This window comes from Myotis myotis, unplaced genomic scaffold (assembly GCF_014108235.1).
Source record: "Myotis myotis isolate mMyoMyo1 unplaced genomic scaffold, mMyoMyo1.p scaffold_m19_p_17, whole genome shotgun sequence".
Classification (NCBI taxonomy): Eukaryota; Metazoa; Chordata; class Mammalia; order Chiroptera; family Vespertilionidae; genus Myotis; species Myotis myotis.
This window is the reverse complement of record NW_023416321.1, coordinates 21,804,193-21,828,319: the sequence shown is the minus strand read 5'-3', so window position 1 is coordinate 21,828,319 and position 24,127 is coordinate 21,804,193. Positions and strand designations below refer to the sequence as shown.

Sequence of the window (24,127 nt, the reverse complement as noted above, 5' to 3'; positions counted from 1 at the left end):
AGTTGTATTGTGAATTGAGTTGATATAACAAACATCAAATAGGCATTGTGTACATCTTTTCAGGTAAATAAACTCCACTTGACCTTCATTGAAAATGTTTTCAAGGGATTCTTGCACTCTGTTCAGTCCTTAGAAATACATTGGGACAGTTTGAAATTTTTAATGGAGTAGCTGATCTTGCCTATAGCAGTGGTTCTTAACCTTCCTAATGCCGTGACCCTTTAATACAGTTCCTCATGTTGTGGTGACCCCCAACCATAAAATTATTTTCGTTGCTACTTCATAACTGTAATTTTGCTACTGTTATGAATTTTAATGTAAATATCTGATATGCAGGATGTATTTAGGCGACCCCTGTGAAAGGGTCATTCGACCCTCAAAGGGGTGGCGACCCACAGGTTGAGAACTGCTGGCCTATAGCATGCAGCCATTGTGTTTTTATCATATTTAGGGTTATGATGAGGAGCCAAACTAAATTACAACCCTTTCCAGACTACCTCCAGGTATAACTTGTCCAGATGCTGAATGTACAATGACCATTAGGGCAGCAGGAATAATAAGTGAAAGCTCCTTAGTTTATGTCTTCTGTGAGAATCTTACATGGAACTTGGGGGGTAGGGAAGAGAAAGCAGAGCAGGCGAGGAAGAGAGGCACCCAGTGTTTTCTATTTAGTGAAATCTGTTATCTCACAGGCAGTGATATGGCATTGTTCTAGTTATATGTTGCCTGTTACTGTTACTCTGGGATTGTGGAATAAAAGGAAAGTGAAACCTGAGATGCACAATGACTGACTGCTAGAAAACTTTGTTAATTAATTAGAGGACATCCACGGTAACACACGGTCAGGGTGCAAGGAAGGCCATTGATTGGTTTAATATATAACATAGGGAAGGCTTTTCCCTTTTATGGAGGGTAACACTTCAGATGTTCTTGTACTGGTACTGGATAGGCTGCTAATAAAGTTCAGTGAGTTCCTTACATTTAAGTTGAAACATTTCTAAATCAGAGAGAGAACTTCTTTCTAGACTTCAGTAAAAATGAGTCAGGCCCTTAATAACAATAAGAATGCTACCTATTTCTTAAGGTTGTTAGTGGGTTTTTACCTGAAAGCTTTCTCTTAAAAAAAAAAAAAAAGGTTCTCCTCCCCTGGAATACTATGCAGCAGTAAAAAAGAAGGATCTCTTACCCTTTGAGACAGCATGGAGGGACCTGGAGAGTATTATGCTAAGCAAAATAAGCCAATCAGAGAAAGACAAGTATCATATGATCTCACTCATATGTGGAATCTAATGAATAAAATAAACTCTTGAACAAAATAAACCCAGAAAGTAGAAGCATAGAACAGACTGCACAATCTCAGAGGGAAGGTGAGGGAGGGTGAGTGGAAGGGAAGAGATCAACCAAATAACTTGTATGCATATATGCATAACCCATGGACGCAGACAGTGGGACAGTGAAGACCTGGGCAGAGGGTGGGGAGAGGAAGGAGGAGGCTGATTAGAAGAGGCCAAAGGGGGAAACAGGGGGACATATGTAATACTTTGAATAATAAGGGTTTAAAAATTTATATACTTTTACCATAAAAAAAATTTTTTTAAAGGCCAGGGTTTAAATTTTGTCAGTTTGATAGTAGGGAAGCATAACTTTGAATGAGTAAATCTCTGATTACTGCTCTTACATATGTTTGTTGGTTGTTGTAGTTCCCCTTTTGTGACTTGCTTGTTCGTTGGCAGTGCCTGAGACCACTTTGCCTTTGGATGGCCTTTTGAGCCTTTCTTTTTAAAGGCAGATTTTAGTTTCTGTACTAGGAAACTACATTCCAAAGCAGAATTTCTTTCTCAGGTCCTGAGTGCTTTCTGATCAGAAACAGAGTTTGCTATAGAGCCCTCTCTTATTGTATGGTTGCTTTATAAATGCTGTTTTTAATAAGTACCAAAACTATATTGAAGTTTGTCCTTGGATGAGAGTTTATCACTGTTGGCCTTTGGGTGAACTTGGAGCCCGAGCTGTTTCATTCAAGGCAGCATGATGTCATCTAACTCACAAATTTCTGTTGCTTGAAAAAGGCAACATGTTTCCCTAAATAACCTAAAGGGCCGAGTAATGCTGGCACAACATTATTCACCTCTCAGGTCTCCACTAAAGACTTCAGCATGGTGAGGGTTTTATTGTTTTTGGAGGGCTGGTGGGGAGATGGTAGAGAGCAGGAGACCCAGCTCACACTCACTTTTCCAAAATAGATCCATCTTTGTTTCTTCATATTAAATATCTCTGAGTTTCTCTCTGGGCCTAAATATTCAGCATGTGAACGTATTTTAGGGTTTTCAGCAGAAGCTAAAGCCACGAGCTATAGCGCACATAAAACTCTAGATACCACTTGCTTTTTAAAAAAAATGTATTTTATTTAATATAATTGGTCTACAATCTCATATTGGTTATATATAACTAGATTGCAGTTGGATCAGCATTTCCCTCCTTATTTGTGAAGCAGATTTCCCTGATTCCATAGCACTGAGGTTCATTTCCAGGAGTAGTACAGCTTTTTAATGTCTCCTAAATTTGGGAGCATGGAATTCACCAGCAGCAGAACCTGTAGTTCATTAGCTATGTCCTCCGAAGCTTCCAGAGCTCCAGCTAAGAGAATTTATTACTGGGTGTTCAAGAAATGGATGGGAGAACAGAACAGAACAGAACCAAATGGATTTCCCCTTCCTTGTTTTTATAAATAAGCACTACCCTGTGTTCAATATTGTGCTTTGTGTTAGTTTATGTAAAAAGGATGCTTATGACCCATATGTGGTTAGTGTTTTAGCTTTGATACGCATTGTCAAGTCTTTTTTCTTTCATTGCTTTAAAAGCAAATGGTGCTGGGGGCAAATAATTTTTTTTATTCTTTCATCTTAATGGAACACCTAGACCCTATGTACCCTATTGTAAACTCCATAGTTAGGAGATTATTTTTTCCTGAATACCTTAACCATGTCGAACACACTAAGAAAAGTAATTACCTGCCCTAATATAAGTTATATTCCATATACTGATAATAAAAATTTATCTCCAGTTTTCTAACCAGAAGACTAGATTTGTTGCAAATGAACTTAGGTTCCTGAGAGCCATCTATTAAATTGGGGGTAATTTAGAAAGAATTTGATTCCTTGAAATTGAGGATGTACTGCTATTGTTTTGGAGAAAAGACTCTGAAATGTCAACAGGTTAAAATTTCTCCAGGGTTAGGGTTTTCAGCAGAAGCTAAAGCCAAGAGCTATAGCTCACATAAAACTCACAGGACTAGTAGTAACTCATTGTTGGAATTTTGGTTCTAATTACGTATCCTAACCTACAAGTATTACCTATATCCCTTCCATTAAACCATGTTAAAAAAGGAGACTTTAGAGTCATGTTCAGTATCTGGTAATACAGTGTTTCTAATGCTTTAATTTAGCAATTATTATTTGAACAACTTAATACTTTGTATCTAAAGCTTTAACAGCATCTAAGTCAATGCTTTTAGCTTCCTCTAAATCATAAATGCTATATTTTATGTGGATAATTTTTTAAAAGTCTATACCTATCGATCCTTACTTTATAGTGCAGAAGACACCTAAGAATACAAAACCAGAGAACTCATGGAAACTATTTATAGACTTGAGAAGTGATATCATGATTTGATGTTCTCCATTTTGGAATATTGAGGTTTTTGTTATGTGGAATTCAGACTTAGAAGCATGATCAAAAGACCATTCAAATTTTTTTCTTCAGGCCGAAACCGGTTTGGCTCAGTGGATAGAGCATCAGCCTGCGGACTGAGAGGTCCCGGGTTCGATTCCGGTCAAGGGCATGTACCTGGGTTGCGGGCACATCCCCGGTGGGGGATGTGCAAGAGGCAGCTGATCGATGTTTCTCTCTCATCGATGTTTCTAACTCTCTATCTCTCTCCCTTCCTCTCTGTGAAAAATCAATAAAATATAAAAAAAAAAAAAAATTTTTTTCTTCATTTCTTTACTTAAGTTATGCCTAATTGGAATTCTTTGGGGTTTGAAGTAACAGAACTAATTTGCAAAGGTGGGCACTGAAGCACATTGCTTTTTGTTTGCTTTGCACATAAACATAAAATATATATAGAAACACATGTATATATCCCCTCCCACATATATCACTGTAAGACAGCAAAATACACTTAGTGATTTTTTTTTAGCTTTTATTTACTCACTAGTAGCATGATTGCTTTCCTGAGGACACAATATAAACAAAGTCTGGCTCACAGTTACCTCATAATGATCTGCCCATCCTGCCCTGGCATGTTGATCTATACTCATCAAGTGCCCGTGTAGAGGCAGTACTTTTGAAGTTATATTCTCTAAAATAAATTGACAGGGTATCCTTTTTAGTTAGATGGATAGGCTTGTTTTATATTATTTTACTAGTAGGGATAAAGGCAGGGATGGAACATGGCAGATGTTTTTGTTTCAAAATTTCATACTTTTCCTGTCTCAGCTTTATGCCTTCCTTCCTTCCTTCCTTTTTTCCTCCTTCCTTCCTTCCTTTTTCCCCCCTCTCCCTCCCTCCCTCCCTCCCTCCCTCCCTCCCTCCCTCCCTCCCTCCCCCTCCCTCCCTCCCTCCCTCCCTCCCTCCCTCCCTCCCTCCCTCCCTCCCTCCCTTCCTTCCTTCCTTCCTTCCTTCCTTCCTTCCTTCCTTCCTTCCTTCCTTCCTTCCTTCCCTTTTTTTTGTGTGAATCCACACACTGAGGATATTTTCCCATTGAGTTTTTAGAGAGAGTGGGAGGGGGAGAGAGAAACATTGATGTGATGGAGACACATCAATTGGTTGCCTCCTGCACCCACCCCAACCAGAGCTGGGGATTGAGCCTGCAACTGAGGTATGTGCCCTTGACCGGAATTGAACCTGGGACCCTTCAGCTCGAGGGCCAGTGCTCTATCCACTGAGCCAACCTGGCTAGTGGATAATGTTTTTCTTTAGGTCGAAGGTGTATGTATGTATGTTTGTTCATTAAACTCACACTTGCAAGATAGATAGTCCATTTTTCTATAAATAAACTCTTTTAAATTCATTCCGTACCTTTATTCTGACAAATGTGGAAAACAATGAATCAATTATTACCCTCTCCAAAATTGCATCTTACGTAGTGCAAAGATAATGAGATGGGAGAGTTGGGGACGTTTTCTCCTTGTTGTAACCACTGAGACGTCCCAGTTCCCTACCTGACCATTGGGTATGGCTCTGTATAGTCCTCTGCAGCACTCACCCTTGCTTCTACTTCAAAGCCTGTTAGTTCTTTGGAATGTGTTCATATTACCCTTGGACACATATTAATATTCTCAACTGTTTCCTGGGGAATTTGAAGAGGTTGTTAGAGACTTGGCTGTACAGATATTCCATGCGTGCACACACCTCTTATATTCCTGCAACATGAGGAATCTCTTGCTACTTGCTTGAACCCTAAGATATGATTTTTTCACAGCTGTTCAACCCTAAGACTCCTGGGATTCCATAAATTTCTACCCTTCTTTGGAACCCTCCCCACCTCCCCCTGATTCTGTTTATGGTACTCTTGTTCTAATTTCAGAATATCTTTCCTAAGAATTGAGTGGTCAGAGAGCATGGAAATTTTGTTCTTGTCATACATTCAATCCTTTTTCCTTATCCCAGGGTCAAGTTTTGAACTTTTTTTTCATTGTAACCTGGTATATCATTGTTTCCCCAAGGTAGTGAAGGTGGAATGTTCTTCCTACCTGATTGGGGAAGTATTTAAATGTACAGAAATCTGAGGGAGAAAGGAAGATATTTATGTCATGTTGAGAACAAGAATATCCCACCTACTGGTATTCTTTTTATATTGTGATACCTCTCAATGCTTCAAAGCATTCTTAATTTGAAACCTCTATTTAGAATAGCCCTGCTTCTGGTGCCTGTCAGTCAGCTGAGTGGCGCTCCTGCTGTGGGAGCACACTGACCACCAGGGGGCAGCCCCTGTGTTGAGCGTTTGTCCCCTGGTGGTCAGTGTGTGTTATAGCTACTGGTCAACTGGTAGTTCAGTCGTTTGGTCACTTAGGCTTTTTTTTTTTTTTAATATATTTTTTATTGATTAAGATATTACATATGTGTCCTTGTCCCCACGTTACCCCCCCACCCCCCCCCCCCCCCGCTCATGCCCTCACCCCCCCGTTGTCCATGTCCATTGATTAGGCCTATATGCTTGCATATAAGTCCTTTGGTTGATCTTTCCCCCTTACCCCCACCCTCCCCTACCTTCCCTCCAAGTCCCGACAGTCCAATCAATGCCTCTCCGTCTCTGGATCAGTCCTTGTTCATCAGTTTATGTTGTTCATTATATTCCACAAATGAGTGAGATCATGTGGTATTTATCCGCTCTCCAGTTCCATCCATGCTGTGGCAAATGGTAAGAGTTCCTTTTTCTTCTTCCTCTTCTTAAAGAATACCTTTCAGCATTTCATATAATGCTGGTTTGGTGGTGATGAACTCCTTTAGCTTTTTCTTATCCGTGAAGCTCTTTATCTGACCTTCTATTCTGAATGATAGCTTTGCTGGATAAAGTAATCTTGGTTGTAGGTTCTTGCTATTCATCACTTTGAATATTTCTTGCCACTCCCTTCTGGCATGCATGGTTTCTGTTGAGAAATCAGCTGACAGTCGTATGGGTACGCCCTTGTAGGTAACTGACTGTCTTTCTCTTGCTGCTTTTAAGATTCTCTCTTTATCTTTTGCTCTTGGCATTTTAATTATGATGTGTCTTGGTGTGGTCCTCCTTGGATTCCTTTTGTTTGGGGTTCTCTGCACTTCCTGGACTTGTAAGTCCATTTCTTTCACCAGGTAGGGGAAGTTTTCTGTCATTATTTCTTCAAAAAGGTTTTCAATATCTTGCCCTCTCTCTCCTTCTGGTACCCCTATAATTCTGATGTTGGTACGCTTGAAGTTGTCCCAGAGGTTCCTTACACTATCTTCATATTTTTGGAATCTCTTTTCTTTTTTCTTTTTCGGTTGGGTATTTTTTGTTTCTTTGTATTTCAAATCTTTGACTTGATTCTTGGGATCCTCTTGTCTGCTGCTGGATCTCTGTAAATTATTCTTTATTTCAGTCAGTGTATGCTTAATTTCTAGTTGGTCCTTTTTCATGTCCTCCATGGTCTCACTATACTTATTGAGGGATTCATTAAATTTATCGGCGGTTTCCATAAAATTCTTGAAAAACCTTATAAATGTGGCCTTGAACTCTATATCTAATCGTTTGCTTTCCTCCATTTCTGCCATTTGTGACCTGTTTCTTTGTCTCCGCATTTTGGCAGCTTCCCTGTGTTGATAGAGTGGCCCTGTGCGCCAGGTGTCCTGTAGGGCCCAGTAGCTCAGCCTCCCCAGTTACCTGGGGTGGACACTCTTGGTGCACTCTTGGTGCCTTGGTTGTTGTAGAATCACTGGGAGGAATTGACCTCCAGGCCAATTGGCTGTGAGAATCAGCTGTGTCTAAAGTGGGAGAACTTCTGTGCTGAAGACACCCTTCTGGGGCAAGACTTGCTTCAGTGGGGCTTTGGTGCTCACTGAGTCTGCTCCCTGAGTGTGTCCCTTATGGATCTGAGGAGTTGCAGTCTGGATGGTCCCCCTCTGACCACTGGGTACAGTGGCTCCTGGATCTAAGGAGGTGCTAATTCAGCCTCTGCCTGAGGCCACACAGCAGGAGCCACGAAGAGGCTCAGCTGTGAAGCAATGCAAGCCGCTGCGGGGCCTTGGGCCTTCTCTTGGAAGTTCCGGGTCTGCCTGGTTCGGCTGCAGTTAGGTACATTCACATGCAAAAGCCTCTGCCGCAGCCTGGGTGGGGCGGGGTCTCAGGGAGTCAAAGGGCGGAGAAAGCAGCTATGGCCGATTCTCCGCCCGGAGTCGCGCGTCTCAGTGTCCCGGTAACGGCTGCAAGCACCTCTGAGGGAAAGCTGCCCTCAAGTTCGCCCGCTGCCGGACAGACCAGCCTCTCCCCGTATGAGTCCTGGGTCCCCAGAGACTTCCCGGAACCGGAGTTCAGAGCAGTCGGGAGCTTGTGATTCAAAAAGACAGCCGCGTCCTCAGGCGCCACCCCCTTTCCTCGCGCCTGAGCCGCCATACCTCTGCACTTCACCTCCGCAGCGCCTCTGGCTCTCAGCGTGCTTTTCTTTCCTTCTAGTTGTAGAATTTACACTCAGCCAGCCTTCCTGTTGTTCTGGATGATGTTTGCTCAGTCCTTTGCGGTAATTTTCAATTGTTGTGTGAGGCGACAATTTCCCGGTGTTTACCTATGCCGCCATCTTAGTTCTATTCTGGTCACTTAGGCTTATATATATATATACACTAGAGGCCTGGTGCACAAAAATTTGTGCACTCTGGGGGGTCCCTCAGCCCAGCCTATGCCCTCGTGCAGTCTGGGACCCCTCGGAGGATGTCTTCCTGCTGGCTTAGGCCCACTCCTTGGGGAATCGGGCCCAAGCTGGCAGTCAGACATCCCTCTGGCAGCCCAGCAGCCCTTGAGGGATGTCCACTTGCCAGCAGGGAGCACCCTAAGCTGCAGTCCGACATCCTTAGTACTGCTGAGGAGGCAGGAGAGGCTCCCGCCATCACCACTGTGCTGGCAGGCATCAGCCTGACTTGTGGCTGAGCAGAGCTCCCCCTGTGGGAGCTCACTGACCACCAGGGGGCAGCTCCTGCATTGAGCATCTGCCCCCGGTGGTCAGTGTGTGTCATAGCGACCAGTTATTCCTAGTTGTTCTGCCGTTAGGGTCAATTTGCATATCACCCTTTTATTATATAGAATAGAGGTCTGGTGCACGGGTGGGGGCCAACTGGTTTGCCCTGAAGGGTGTCCTAGATCAGGGTGGGGGTCCCGCTGGGGTGCCTGGCCATCCTGGGTGAGGGGCTGATGGCTGTTTGCAGGCTGGTCAAGCCCCCCAGTGGGGACCCTCACCCCATGGGGGTTTGGCCAGCCTGGGTGAGGGGCTGAGGGCAGTTTTCAGGCTTCCCAAACCCCCTTCAGGGTGGGGGTCCCCACTGGGGTGCCTGGCCAGCCTGGGTGAGGGGCTGATGGCTGTTTTCAGACTGACCAAGCCCCCTGGTGACCGAAGCTCCCAGCCTTTCCTTTTTTTTTTTTTTTTTATTCGCTCCAGCTCCGTGGCCATGGCGACTGGAAGCAGGTATCTGGGGGTTATTTACCTTCTATAATTGAAACTTTGTTGCCTTGAGAGGAGGCAGCAGCTGGCCAGGAAGCTTGGCTGTACAGATATTTCATGTGTGCACACACCTCTTATACTCCTGTTTTCTTTTTCTTCTAGTGGTTCCCCCTGGAAGTCCTGGGCCCATTACTCGGCATGGGTCCTATGACAGTTTAGCTTCCGACCACAGTGGACAGGAAGACGAAGAATGGCTTTCTCAGGTAAAACTCTGAAAGGTTTGGCCTGTTAGAGTGAAAAAAAAGGAATCATTGTCTGTTTCTATTCTTGAATTTTAAAAAGTATTTTCCTTAGAGGAAAATGGACAGAACTGGGACCTTTTATTTAGGACTGTTAATAAGCTAGTCAGTTGTCTTTCCATATTAAGAATTTTTCCTAACTACTGTTGCAGGAATATATAACACCTATTATTTTATGCTCTGTGTGTGTGTGTGCATTAGCTTTTGTGCAGAGGGCATAAAATACACATCTTTCAAACAATCCGTTTATATCCCTGAGGACCTTGGGTTTTAGATGGACACTTTGGATTAACATAAGAATTCGCCTTGTGAAAACAGTGAAGTCATTCAGCATTCCCTGGGATTTGTTTTGTGGGGCCAACATTTTCTGAAAATCGGGCCCATACTTTGGTCGGGGAAGCTCAGCATTCTAATCTGCGAGTCCTGGTTTTGACCAACTGGGTTTCCTCTCCTCGGCTCATGCAGGGCTGAATCCAGCGGTCTCTACAGTAGCCCTGCAGCAGCTTCTACAGACCCTTCCTCCCCTGCCAGGTGAAGCTGTCTTCATCTCAGGGCTTTGAAATAAAAGATACTTGGGTAGCCCTCAAAATGATGAGATTACAAATGACTTCATTACAAATCCTGTTATGTCTGCTTCAAAGCTGACATCATTCGGTGAAGTGAACGACCTGTCTCCGATTACCAATCCAGCGGCTTTTCATCAGACAGGTGCCTCGGCGGAGGCTGGCGGCCGGTTTACTGCTTTCACAGGGAGGGTTGCCCGAAAAGCTAACCGGAGTCTGGACGCCAGAGAAACAAATTGCTTCTAGGTGACACATGTCATCACGCCTAAAATACTCACGGACGCTCCTTGAAGGAGGGTCAGTGTTTCAGTTCCTGGCAGATAGAGGGACATCCTTTCATGAGGATAACACAATAAAGTAAAAAACAAACAAAAAAAACCCCCACACAACAAAAAACAGAAGACGGCTGGCAGAGAAACCACTATCCTTCACCTCAACTTTTCAATTAGGAAAAGGGGTAATGTGTGCTGTCAGTGTGAACATCCATACAATATGTTTGTCCCGCACACAACAGGGGAGTGAATAGGAACATCTGACCATCGCCTCTGTGAAATTGCGCGGCATCTGTTTACCTCTCGGCTCTGTGACACTGATGGTTTTGAGCTCAAAACACGCAGCATGCTTTCTCTGTGGCCTAATTTCCATTGCTGAATACAACTACTCAACTCAGAAATCACTGTCCTAAATCTGAGTGGTTGTCTCCCGGTGATTAGCGGGGATGTGAATATTGTTCCAAGAGCATGACGCTTTTTTTGCCCTTCAGAACTTACAAACCCAGAGCTGTACTCTGTGAACCTTTTCAGTTATGTTTTGTTAAGAATTAATCACCGCAATCAGAGACATGTGGTTAAATATAGAGGAACTCAGGGCAAAAGGAAGGCATATGGGAAGTCCGTTCTATCAAGTACGTTCATAGACATGGATGTAGCAATTAGAAGACATTGAGAAATAGTCTTCACCAAAGATTTGCATATGTGCGTCTTACTCACGTTGCTCATTTGTAAAATTACATACTATGTTTGTTTTCAAGTTTCACCCAGTGTCTTCTACTCTGCTTTCTCTTTAAATAGTTTCATTTAATATTGGCAGCATTCCCAGCCCCCTTCCATAGACTAAGCATGAAATTCATACAGCATTTTGGTTTTACTGTTTTGTGGCCTTTAAAATACCTGTGTCACTGTTTGTGGTAGCTGAGGAAACATTCTCTTAATATAAAAGTGGAGTATGGGGTATTTTGAGAGGAGTTAATAAATATTGTAATATTTAAATGGAGCTTTGAGTAGTGAAAATTATTTTATATCTATTTTTCCCCCCTTGGATAGTTTAGGAATAACTTCAAGCTTGTCATGAACTTGGTCCTCAGTGCAGGATTCACTTTTAATGTGGATTTATAGGTGCAGTACTCAGTACATGCCCAGAGTGGTAAGTACTGAATGAGAAAGGTAGTTCTTAAGGAGTTGACCCTAGTCATGTGAGACAGGAGGCTGGTTCTTTTACTCTCATGTGATTTTTGTTTTATATATGTGTGGGTCTGGTGTATGTGTATATTTACGTGTGTGTGTGTATATACACATATATGTGCACAAAATGAATTTTTTTTTTTTTTTGTGAAAACCTGTAAGAGGGAGATAGTGAATGTCTGCTTAGGCTGTGATTATCTTCACCTTTTGATTGTGGGTGCCCTGGCCCTCCTTCACTTGGTCAAAATGAATTTCTTTGAGAATATTTGTGTTCAGGGACAGGATGGGGGCGGATTGTGAAAGGCTCTCAAAGGTCCTACCACATTTAAATCATGATTCCTAATCCGTTCCAGGTAGAGATTGTGACGCACACTGGACCCCACAGGCGTCTGTGGATGGGCCCACAGTTCCAGTTCAAAACCATCCACCCCTCAGGCCAGACCACAGTCATATCGTCCAGTTCCTCAGTGTTGCAGTCTCACGGTCCCAGTGATACTCCACAGCCCCTTATGGATTTTGATACGGATGATCTTGATCTCAACAGTCTGAGGTAAGAAGTAAGAACTAGCAGAGTCATTTGACTGGGTTAGAACTTTCATTTGTAATGAGCATCTTCAGCAACATTTACATTTCTCCATTCGGGCACAGCGTCCTGTTGCAGAATTCATGCTCTGTATTTTGTGATTCCTTATCGTTGGGGATCTCATGTGAGATCTCATTGGATACAATGTGTTTCGAATTATATTTCCCAATGCCACTTTCCTGAAACACTTCCAGAATTTCCTCGGGGACTTTCCTTCTCCTCACACTAAAGAGCTCCCACTATTGGTTAGCTAGTTGTACACCTGAAACCTATATCATGTTATTAACCAATGTCACCCCAGTAAATTCAATAAATGAAAAGGCCAAAAAAATAAATTAAAAAAAAATAAACAAATCCATAAAATTCACTCTGCAATTCAACATCCCCATTATTTAATGACAGGACACTTCCATCACCTCTGTCAGTTTGTTTTTATTTTTCTCTTTTCTTATTATGAAAAAACTAGAGGCCCAATGCACACAATTCGTGCAAGAGTAGGCCTTACTTCCCCCAGCTGCCGGCACAGGCTTCCCTCTGGCACCCGGGACCTGGGCTTCCCTCCGGCCCCGGCTTCGTCCGGAATGACATCTGGTCTAATTAGCATATTACTCTTTTATTATTATAGATTTTAAGCATATAAACATGTATAACATTAAAGAGAATAATAGAATAAACCCCATGTGTTTGTCACCCAGCTTCAACACATCGATTCTTGACCAGTCTTGTTTCATCCATAGCACCATAAACACCTCACTCCCAACTCTGGATTATTTAGAAACTCTACTATAAATTGAATTAATATTAGGAAACTTATTAGGCTACATAAGTTTTTGAGACCAGGCAGGGGCTTACTTTGCCTTACCTGACCATAGACTATATTTTTGTTTCTCTCAAGAATCAGAAAACATCTTTTGCAAAAATTTCAAATAAATTCTTCCTCTTTTCTCTGCCCTAACCATTTTCCCTTGGCTTAGGTAAAATAAGCTGGGGTGAATGGATATTGGGTCATACACCACACTGCCCACGATAGCAGTGATCAGTGTTTAATATCAACATTCTAACTTCTGGTACTCGATCAAATGGATTTACACTTCATCTCCCTCCCATTTTTTTCGTATAACAGATACATACACATTTAAACTGTGCTTTCAGTAGCTATGAACTCTTTTTCTGCAGTTCATATTTGGCATTTTAGGCTTGTGTAATCTGTCCCATGGTGATTATCAACCTCTTCTCTTCCATCAGTATCCACTCTGAACTCCATGCTTCAGTCAAATCATGCTCCTCATGGCACCTGCATTTCTCATGCTGAGTCACAAATCCAAGGGCTTGCTTGTCCTAGTTCTGTGCTTAATGGGCACCTCTTGCTCTTCTGCATGTATACATACCCTGTTACTGTATGCAGGTGCAATTCTTGTTACCCCTTGACAAACTCTTCTCCATCCACTGTGGACCATTCATTCATTCCTCTACTTCTCAATTTGGAGCCTTTATTACCTTCTTCATTTTGACATGTTAGTTGTCTTTTGCCTCAGTCATAAATGTCCATGTGCTATACCATATATCCACACATAGATCTTGTATTTCATGTTTTGTTTCTGCTTATTCCTAGAATAATAATGATATATGACTAATATTCAGCAAATACTTATTGAATAAACAAAGTTCCAAATGCAGGCATATATTCTTATAGCAAGTTTTTATTCTATTAAGTTGCTTAGGAAGCTCGGATTTTTTTAGTCATACAGACATTTTTATGTTCTTGTTATTAAGATAATACAGCTAGAAATAGACCCTTGTTATTTATAGATTTACCATTCATAAGCAGTTTGAAATTGTATTTAGTAAATTGCAGTTTTGCTGGGATTCTAATTGATTCTTTCATGCTAATTGATAATTTTATGGAGGTAACTCAGATAGTAGTGATCCTAGCTAAACCACTGGCAGTCCCCTTCAACACAGTTTTGCTGTCGTATGCTTATTGTCTTATATAAAGTAACTTTCACTGAGAGGTTTAAGGCAGTTACTAAAAAACGTGTATTGAGCCCGAACCAATTTGGCTCAGTGGATAGAGCATCAGGCTGGGGATTCAAGGGTCCCAGGTTCAATTCCAGTCAAGGGCATGTACCTTGGTTGTGGGCACATACCCAGTAGGGTGTGTGCAGGAAGCAGCTGATCGATGTTTCTCTCTCATCGATGTTTCTAACTCTCTATCCCTCTCCCTTCCTCTCTGTAAAAATCAATAAAATATTTTTTAAAAAATGTGTATCGAGTATTGCTGCCTTTTCTAGAAGCATTGCTAGTTACTGCACTTTCCTTGAATGAGAGGATTCTCAGAACTCTTCATATTTGCCTCTTGCAGAAGCCAAAGGTCTCTGTAGGAAGTATTTTGTTTCCTCTCCCAATCTATTTAATTTATTTCTTTAGATTAATGTCAAATTTCCAATCCCTACCTTAAAATATATTAAATAACATACAAAGAGAAGGGGGGGGGTCAGGAGTGTAGAAAATTTTTGCTGTGCCTTGTGCAAGAGTTAGGGACCACAGCTCCTCTGTTTGCCCTACTTCAGAATGAATGGTTCTTTAATGGATTGGGCTATGCCAGCATTCCTGATTTAAGGTCTCATGTAGCAAGCGACAGTTTTGATGCCAGTAACATATGCAAATTAAATTAAATTGCATTGCAGGATCCAGCCGGTCCGCTCTGACCCAGTCAGCATGCCAGGGTCATCCCGTCCAGTCTCAGATCGAAGAGGAATTTCCACCGTGATTGATGCTGCCTCAGGTAGAAAACTACCTCCAAAATGTTTTTTGGGTAGTTCTGTGCATTTTTTAATTTCTTTTTCTTGCACAGTGTAAAGAATGATAATATTTTACCTTTCTCGCTTTGTTTTTAGTTTTGCTTTAGGACGTACGTGCTTGTGGGCTCGAGGGTGTGTGTGTGTGTGTGTGTGTGTGTGTGTGTGTGTGTGTTTTAAAACAATACTATGCTGACATTTGTTGCTGAACATTGCCGTGCATTTAAATATTGTTGAGGTTGGTGGATGATGCGGTGGAGTTGGCACTTGATTAAATGTAATGAACACAGTATTGAAGGCTACAGGGTTGATGACTGCTTTGCCTTTGATCTTTCAAATGTGGAGAAGCAACCTTGACAGAGAACGTAAATACAATATATGGATTCAATTTACTCAACCTGTTGAGTATCAAAGTGCCTGATCTGTGGAAGGAGAGAGTCCAAATGCTGAGGCTTAAACGGCCCTATTATTGAAAGCATAAAATTTAGAAATTCATTAACTTAGCTCTAGTCTATCTATCACAGTTATTAACTTCCTATCCTTGGGCCCACGCCAGGAATATGTATCATTAGTACCTGGAAGTTGGTCTCTGCCTCGGTTAGGTGAGAGTTGCTGCATCAGTATTGTAAAGCTGTTTTCTGCCAGCTCTGCCAAATATAGAAACTGTTTGCAATAATTTTCTCATCTCCAGATGGAGTGATAAAGAAAATAAGGACAGCAGTGCTTCATATTGTGGAGCAGCTGCTGAGCATCTGAAGATAGCACACAGCAGGGTTTCATCAAAAACGTCCCTTACAAGTAGAATTATTAAATACTTGGCATTAGGGAGACAGTTGAGTCCGAGAGGATTTTAATCTACAGCAATTTTAAAATCCCCAGAGACCGCTGATTTGATTGAGGCTTAAACTGTGAAAGAAAATGGGGAAAAAAAACCACCCAAAACTGATTTGTGAAAGTCACTTTTCAAAGACCATAGCTTCTGTTTCTGACTGTCTCTGGGTGGATTTTGAAGTTTTGTATGTTTTCTTCTCTTTCTGATTTATTTTTGGGGGTTCTGTGGATTGCACATCCGGGGCTCTGCCTTCACGTTTAATATAGATTCTTATATTAGAGGACCCATACTTGTTCTCCGATTTAACTTGGCAGTCACGGCTGTCTCCTGGAAACGAGGACAGAAATGCATCTATCATCGCTCCTGTGCATTGAATGAGATGTTGAGATAGGTGACTTAGGCGATTAATCTTCTTGGCTATGTCCATGGGAAGATGCTAACAGGTCCTGCTCATCTGGGGTTATCACTTATAATTATGAATCCTGGAAATGATGTATTTTAACCTGAAGTCTTTCATTCAAGATTAGAGTAGTAGACTTTGTTGGGGTTTTTAAAATATTCCTAAACTGCTGTATTATCACTGTTTTAGAGTCAAGTGACTAGCAAGCAGCCAAGTGAAGTACATGTCACTAAAGAAGTTGCCATGTATGTTATTAAATGTTGCCCTATTCAGCACTGTAGTCTGAGGTAATAAAATATTTGTCATGTAGCACTATCTCCGTTTTAGTTCTTCATAAAGTTATCTCATGCCACAGAGAGGGACTTCAGTAAACTGTTAGAATCATGGTTTTGCTTAACTCTGTCACAAGAAGAGTTTTAAAATCGATGTTCAAATATGGGAATGATGTCTTTGCCCTTGACTTACATTTCCATCAGAGACACATCGTAGGAGTTTCTGGGGTGTTGTTTGACAGCTCAGAGCTCCTGCCTAAAAGCACCAATCTTGTGAGTAGAGAAAGGACTTCTTGGTGACCAGGCTCTGTTGTTACTTTTCTAGGACTATTTTCACTCCAGACAATCATAGCTTATTTTTGGAAGGAGCCAAAGCAATGACATGTGTGTGCTTTCTCTAGCTGAGCTAAAGAAACTCCATAGGTGAGGAATTGGACTTTAATGAATGATTCTCTCTCTCTCCAATTCTCTACTTCTCTACTTCCTTTTTTCCACACATTTTTTTTTTTTTTTTTAAATGAGTGAATAATGTTTTGTTGGGGAAACTTTATCTATTTATCTGATGGGAACACTGACCACAGATTTACTTTTCTATTGACATTTAACATGATAGAGGCTAAATGGTTTGGATCTTTTTGGAAACGTTTATGGGAAAATTCTGTTTTTGATTCTCCTATTAAAAAGAGTCTAATGATTTTTGTAATTGCTCTTGAACTAGGAAGTGCTTCCCCAATTATGACCCATGTGTTCGAGTCGGCTGCATGCTGTGAATATGCTTATTTGGAGTTTTGTTTGCCTTTGCTTGAGCAGCGTGGCGGCACCTCTGATGATGCGTCAAGCAATTTGGACTGCGAAACGTACTATCCTTTTCATAGTTCCTGTGGCACGTTTCTTAGCTCTCCCTCTATGTTAATGACACCTTTTGCTCCTTCTGTCTAAACTGGTGGTGATACAATTATTTTTCATACAATCACTTTTCAGAGGCTTAGCATTTAAAATTTCATTGTGATGCGATTAAGTCTTTTGTTAAAGTGACAATTTTCGAAGTGAAAATATGTTATTTGAATCTTGACTCTGCGTGTTATGTTTTAGATATCTATGTATTATGCATTACGCTGGTCACGTTATTCTGTTGAAATTAAAAGCAATCATCAGAGTTGTGGCACTTTTGCTAAGAAATATTTCCCCCCACAATTTCTTGATTATCTAGTGTATCTGTGCGTCACTGCTTCCCATGGAACACGTTCCTAAAACATACGGTTTTACGTTAACGTAGGTGACTGAGGCATAGTGTAAACTCTAGCCTTTAGGTACCTCTGAACCAGCTGCTCATGGTCTCTATATAAATATGTCTGATTTAGACTCAGCAGATTTATAACTGACAGGTGTTATTCCATAACATGCTTCATCTGATCCTGGTGATCCAGAAGACACTGTCCTACCTGAGGTTTTACACTTAGATGAATGTGATGTGTTCCCTTCTTGACTAAGGAGAAGACCATTCTGGAATTGGTCTTGGAATTGGACTTGATAGGATCTTGTCGTTACTCACAAGCTACCCAGAACAAACAGAATCTGAAGGAACTGCTCCATTTTCCGGTGTCCAACTAACTAACATCACTGTCTCTGAGTTATAGACAGTATTTCTAGACAAAGTACCTCCTGGATTACTTACCATTGGATTTCTCTGTACATTCCTATTGGTTAGGTACCTGAGAGTTTCTTCCATTGTTGGTCCTTTATTACACGTGTCCTACGTAGGTGTAGGGTCCCTGACGCGAAAACAGACAGGTAGTTCTCAGTGTCCTGTGGAAACTTTGTTGCCACGTTGGTGACGGATGCTCTTGTTCGGAGCCTTGTAGGGTGTCCCCGTTGGATAACTTACTAATAACTCTAGTTGCTTTTGAGTCACCCACAGAGGACCTAGAAAGATCTAGTTCACCTGAAGTCTGTTTGTCCTGATTTGTAGTTTTGCTATGGGCATTGGTGTTTACCAAGAAAGAAATCAAAGCAACTGAGAGTAAAAAACAGACTTATTCCTGGCTCGTATGAAGAGCAGACATCTTTGTCAAATTCTACAAAGTAAGCATTCCATAGAGAAAAGTTTGGTTAGAAGGGGTGGGAGCAGCATTTAAGTGTAGTCCTGAGGAAGGTGACAGCAGAAGGAACATTGTGACAGATAAGTAAAATGAGTTCTTACCCTTTAGTGCAGACTTGGTTACATAAGGTATCTCCTGCCCCATCCAGCGTTTCAATACATAGGGACAGAGGTGCCGACCTGGTATTTGTTCTTGTTCTTGACTCAAGAGAAATGTTATGTTCAGTGTGCAACTGAAGGAATCTAAGTAACTTCTATGAAATTAATTCAGGAGACAATTTTCCAGCATGCAATTTTGCCAGTATCAAAATAATTTGTTTATTGAAGAAAATGATAGACTTAAAAATCCAAATTGGTTTCATTTGATTGATTTTTATAATAGATCTTTCACCCTGCTTTACATTTTTGGCATTCAGTGCCTCAGACCTTCAATAAAACAAATAATACTTATTAGAAAAGTCGATAGGGCAGGCAACAAGGAGGTTATTCAGGACTGAAATCCCTGCCGGAGGGATGTTCTCACAAGAGACATGCTTCCACCATACAGACTTTATTGACGGGCAGGGGGAAGAATATTCCTAACGGTTATATTGCATTCTATCCACAGTCGCCATTCCAACCTGAGGCAGACAAACTTAGCCACTTTATCTTAGAGCTCTCAGAGACACGAGATGCTGGTGGTAAGGAACAAAGAGATTTTTAAGGAACACCATTCCTCCAGTCAACCTGGGTGAGGCCAGAGCTCCGTGACTCTAAAACTGAAGCCGAGTGACAGAAGCCATGACATTATATTCATGGTCTTGAACTGTTGCTGAAACCTTCAACAAGTTATGTTTAAGTACCTAGCCATTCTTCTGTATCTGTAAAAAGAATTTAAGGTTTCCTGTACAAAAATTTGTTTCCTACCCCCCCCCCTTTTGGCAGGGATGTGTTCAAATTATTGCCTAAAATAACTTCCAGATATAAATGACATTAAGTTCTGTAGAAATACTGAAATATTTCTTTGAGTAAATGATGTGGTATTCATTTAATCGAGTTCCAGATAGTCTTTGTGATTATAAGGTGTCGAAAACTGCAAGCATTCTTGTACCTTGTGTATTCAGAGCTGGTGTGGGATCCGTAAGAGGATTATGGATGAGGGTGGAATTAAAAGAAGGCTTAGTCCTCACTTGTGAACAGTACCTGGGACAGGGGGAAAGGAGGTCTGTAATTTTACCTGGATACTTACTATCTGTAGTTGAAACAGCTAGTAAACAAACTCACACATAAAGGTTGGCATTTTAGTAGAAACGAGGAAGTTTATGCATTATTTCAACTCTACTCTAATGAACACCTATGGTCTGTATCAAATAAAAAGTAAGTTTTAGAGAGTAAGAACATAGAGAAAAGACCTGATAAGCCCACCAGGATAGGGCTGGGCCACATCTCTCTCCTTCTGATTTAAATATTCCTCTATTCTTCTTTCTAATATTTATAGGATGTTAGAAGATGAAATGCAAGTTAACAGTGTGGAAAAATTTAGCTCAGCACAATTAAGAAACAAATGATTGCCCCACTTGAAGATGAAGAAACTGTAAACAGAAGTAGAAGAAGCTGTTGGGAAAGTTATGGGTGTTTTTTTTTTTTTTTTGGTGTTTTTTTTTTTTTTTTTTTTGATGACACATTGCTTCTTTGAATAAATCTTTGTGTCCACTAAAACCGTGCCTTTGCTTTCTCTATTGCAAGCACCAGGAGCCTGTCACGACTTCAAGTCTCTCCTAAGCACTTCCCGAGGGAATTGGTGGCATTCTCCCCACTGTTGATACACTATGGCACCACATATTTACATGGGGCTTTTTGGCTAAAAGACCCAACTTTTCTCTTTTTGTACCCTTATTCCTACATCTTTAATACGAGGCTGGACTGTTTATGTAGTCTGTTGCCTGAGACTGTGGTGGCAGAGGGACAATATTAGGGGCAGTATTAGAATTTGTTTAAGTCTGAACCGGGAATTCCATTTGTCTTAGTGACATTAGTGTCAAACTGTTAGTGCCACACTATTTTAAATTGTGTCCAAGAGCCTTAGAGGCTTGGGCGTCTAGGTGTCATCTATAAACTTAGAAACAAACAAAAGAGCCTCTTTCCATTGAATATGGAAGCCCCGAGAGCAATTAAAAAGCAGCCTGGGACCTCACCCGGGCAACTCGGCGGAACCAGAGCTCATGGCATTCCCCTGGATATTGTTGAAATCTGTCAGAGAAAAGCTAAAGCAAATAATCAAAGGGAAAATAATTGTTCCTGGGAAAAGTCTTGTTTTGGAAGCTAAGTGTAGTGGAAAGAATTGTTGGTTCTAGTCTCAGCTCTGCCTGTAACTACGTACTTGGCATATTGCTTCAAAACCCAAGGCTTTCTTCCATAAAATGAGGAATCAAAGTAGCTTATTTCCAAATTCCCTTCCAGCTTAAAAAATGAGTAAGTTTGCACTTTGGCTCACCTTTGAAGAATTTTATTTTTTATTTTTTAAATCTTCACCTGAGAATATATTTCCACTGACTTGGGGGGGGGGGGGGGGGAGAGGGAGAGAGGGAGAGGGCGAGGGCGAGAGAGAGAGAGAGAGATGATATCGGTTGCCTCCCGTACGCATCCTGGCTGGGGATGGAACCTGTAACCTTTGGTGTGTGGACAATGCTCCGACCAACAGCCACCCGGCCAGGGCTCACATTGGAAGAATTTTTGAAAACGAGGATGTAATTTACATATAACAAACATGCATGTATCTTCATCATACAGCTTGCATTTTATACCCATGTAATCACCATGCAGATCAAAATTAGAATATCTTTATCTTCCCAGGAAGTTCCCTTCTGCCCTTTCCAGCCAATACTACCTTTGACTTAGAGATTACCACTCTGACTTTCATCATCAGATTAGCTTTGTCTGTGTTGAACTTCATGTCAATGAAATCATTCTGTACATACTTATTTGTGTCTGGCTTCTTTTACTCAACTTAATGCTTTGAGACTCATCCAGGTGTTACACATGTCACTGGCTCACTTTTTAAAATATTACAGTGTAGTATGAATATAACACAGTTTACTAGTATGTATCCATTATCCTATTATTTTCCGTTTCAGGCCTATTATGAATAAAGTTGCTTTAAACTTTCCTGTACAAGTCCTTTCTTTTTTTCTTTTTTTAACATTTGCAGTCATATCTTTGAGGCGTATACCTAGGACTGGAATTGTTGTCTCACAAGGTAGGCTTGTGTTTAGCTTCCTTAGGAACTGTCAAGAAAGTATTCCAAATTACGATGCCAGTTTTCATTCTTAACAGCAATGTGCAAGCTATTCTGGTGAACATAAACTGTGATTTTAATTTGCCTTTCTCTGATGAACACTGGTATTGAGCTCCTTGAATACAGGATGGGGCAAAAATAGGTGTGCAGTTGTGAATTTAAAAGCACAGTTTATAATTTTATTATTACTTATTACTTATTGTATTATTTTCCCTACGAACAACTGCACACCTACTTTTACCCCACCCTGCACACCCACTGGTCATTTGAATGGCTTATTTTGCAATGACCTTTTGAAGTCTTCCAATAATTTTTATTGGGTCTGTTTATATTGAATTTCAGGTGTTCTTTAAATATTCTGCATGCAGGTCTTTTGTCAGATATTTTGAAAAAAAATTCCTTTCATTTTATTGCCTTTTCACTGGTTTTTGACAAGCAGAAGTACAATTTTTCCATTGCTTTTTCCTTTTATGTTTTGCACAGAAAAGAAGTTTCCCTTTCTCCCGGTCTTAAAGTGATGCTTTTCTCTAGTAATTGTATAGTTTTGGCCTTTGTATTTATATCTATGATCCTTTTCAAATTATCTTTTATTCTGAAATGAGACCAGGATCAAGGGTTGCTTTCTTCCATACAGATACCCAGTTGCTCCAGCACCGTTTATCAAAAAGCCATGCCTTTCCCCCAATGCGTTTCAGTGATGCCTTAAAAAAAAAAAATCATTTTTTTCTGGATTCTCTATTCTGTTCTGTTGATTTATGTTCTGTCTTTGCACTACTATCATACTATTTTAACTCCTGTAGCTTTTTAGTAAGTTTTGAAACCTGACAGTTTAATGTCTCCACTTTTGCTTTTCATGTGTATCTTGGCTGTGGTAGGTTCTTCACATTCCCATACACGTGTATATGTACATATATATGAGTGGTTCTTGGTGTGCTCCCAAGACACTTTCAAGCACAAAAACTAGTTTTATAATAATATGAAGTCATTATTTGCCTTTTTAGAAATACTGTGTTGACATTTAGTACCGATGGTACAGTAGCAACGGTAGGTAAAACTGATGGAATCTTAGTAGAGTAAAAGCAGTGTCAGCAAACTATACTGTGGCTGATGCTACCTACTCACACGTAAAAGAAAAAAAAAAGCTATAATTACTTAGGAATGCCTTTGACACAATAAAAATTATGACATTTAATATATTAAAGTTTTTAAAATTTAATAAACTAATTATAGTAAATTATGTTGCTTGTGTACTTCTTTTTAATATTCTGTATATCACATTGCAAGATAGTTGTCCTGAGGAGATGCAATTGAATGATGGTTGTGGATTGAACCTAGCAACCATCTTACTTCAAAGAACAACTGACAAACCTTATTCAGACATGAGTATTTGGCAGACATTTTCTCAAAAATAAAGTAAGCTAGACACTTCAAAGAAAAGAGCTGACATGTTTATTAACAATGGTAAAATTGCAGTCTTTAATTGAAAGTTACAAATTTGAAAACCATGTATTCACCTGTATCCACCACTGTCTACGTTACAAGTTTCTAGTATTTAAAGGCATCTCTGATGAGATAGGTGCTGATATGAACTAAAGTGACACTCTTATAACCTACAGTAAAATAAATGAGGATTTGGAAGATCTGCAATATTTTCCAAATGACCAACTTTATGATTTTACAAAATTATGTTTGGGTAATGGACTCATTCCAAGGTAAGATAGGAAAAGGGATTTTAATGTAAGAGAGGACAAAAGTTAATTGATATGGTCTCAGATATCATTGGAACTAACTTGTTAATGTGTCTTATTAAGGAAAAATAGCCCCAGAACCTGAAAAGGTTCAGAATCTGAATTAGCTCCACCCTTTTTCAGTTACATTTTTGAGGGAGGTCAACTTGTCTTACATACTTCACCAAAACCACATATCGCAACATAAGGAATACATAGGCTGATATGAGAATCTGCCTGTTGTCTATTACAGTTTTCTACCCCAAAAGTAAAAATGGCATTTATATTGATGCAGAAAGAGTTTTTCAGTGAGTTGAAAAAAATGTTGCCAATGTTGATAGATAAAATGCACATAAACCAAAGCTCTTTGGAACTTTAAGTTTTTAAGAGTAGAAAGGGATCCTGATTCAAAAACATGTTTGAAAACCATTGATATATACCCCCTCACACACACACACACACACATATATATATGAAATATATTCATATCTACAGAAATTTATATGATATTTGATTATAATTTCATTGAATTTGTCAATCAAATTTGGAAGGATTGACATAATTAAATATGCCAGTGCATGAACCTTTTATAGCTATCCATTTATTTATTCTCCTTTAATTTCTCCTAATATTTGTTAAGTTTTGATGTAGAAGTCTGAA

The 24,127-nt window shown here is 40.5% G+C and overlaps 1 protein-coding gene across 17 annotated transcripts in view; it reads left to right on the top strand.

Moving 5' to 3' along the window:
* Window positions 1-24,127, top strand: part of BCAS3 (BCAS3 microtubule associated cell migration factor) — a 473,254-nt gene that overhangs the window by 218,317 nt on the left and 230,810 nt on the right. For 12 of the 17 annotated variants that reach the window (XM_036340232.1, XM_036340231.1, XM_036340238.1 and 9 more), the window contains 3 exons: window positions 9,324-9,424; window positions 11,837-12,033; window positions 14,754-14,851. In XM_036340232.1, coding sequence (XP_036196125.1) covers window positions 9,324-9,424; window positions 11,837-12,033; window positions 14,754-14,851 — 396 coding nt within the window. Of the gene's footprint in view, window positions 1-9,323; window positions 9,425-11,836; window positions 12,034-14,753; window positions 14,852-16,693; window positions 16,792-17,086; window positions 17,534-18,337; window positions 18,402-19,073; window positions 19,135-19,943; window positions 20,092-24,127 lie in introns of those variants that run through there. The other 5 variants (XM_036340242.1, XM_036340241.1, XM_036340245.1 and 2 more) reach the window with 5 other exon arrangements.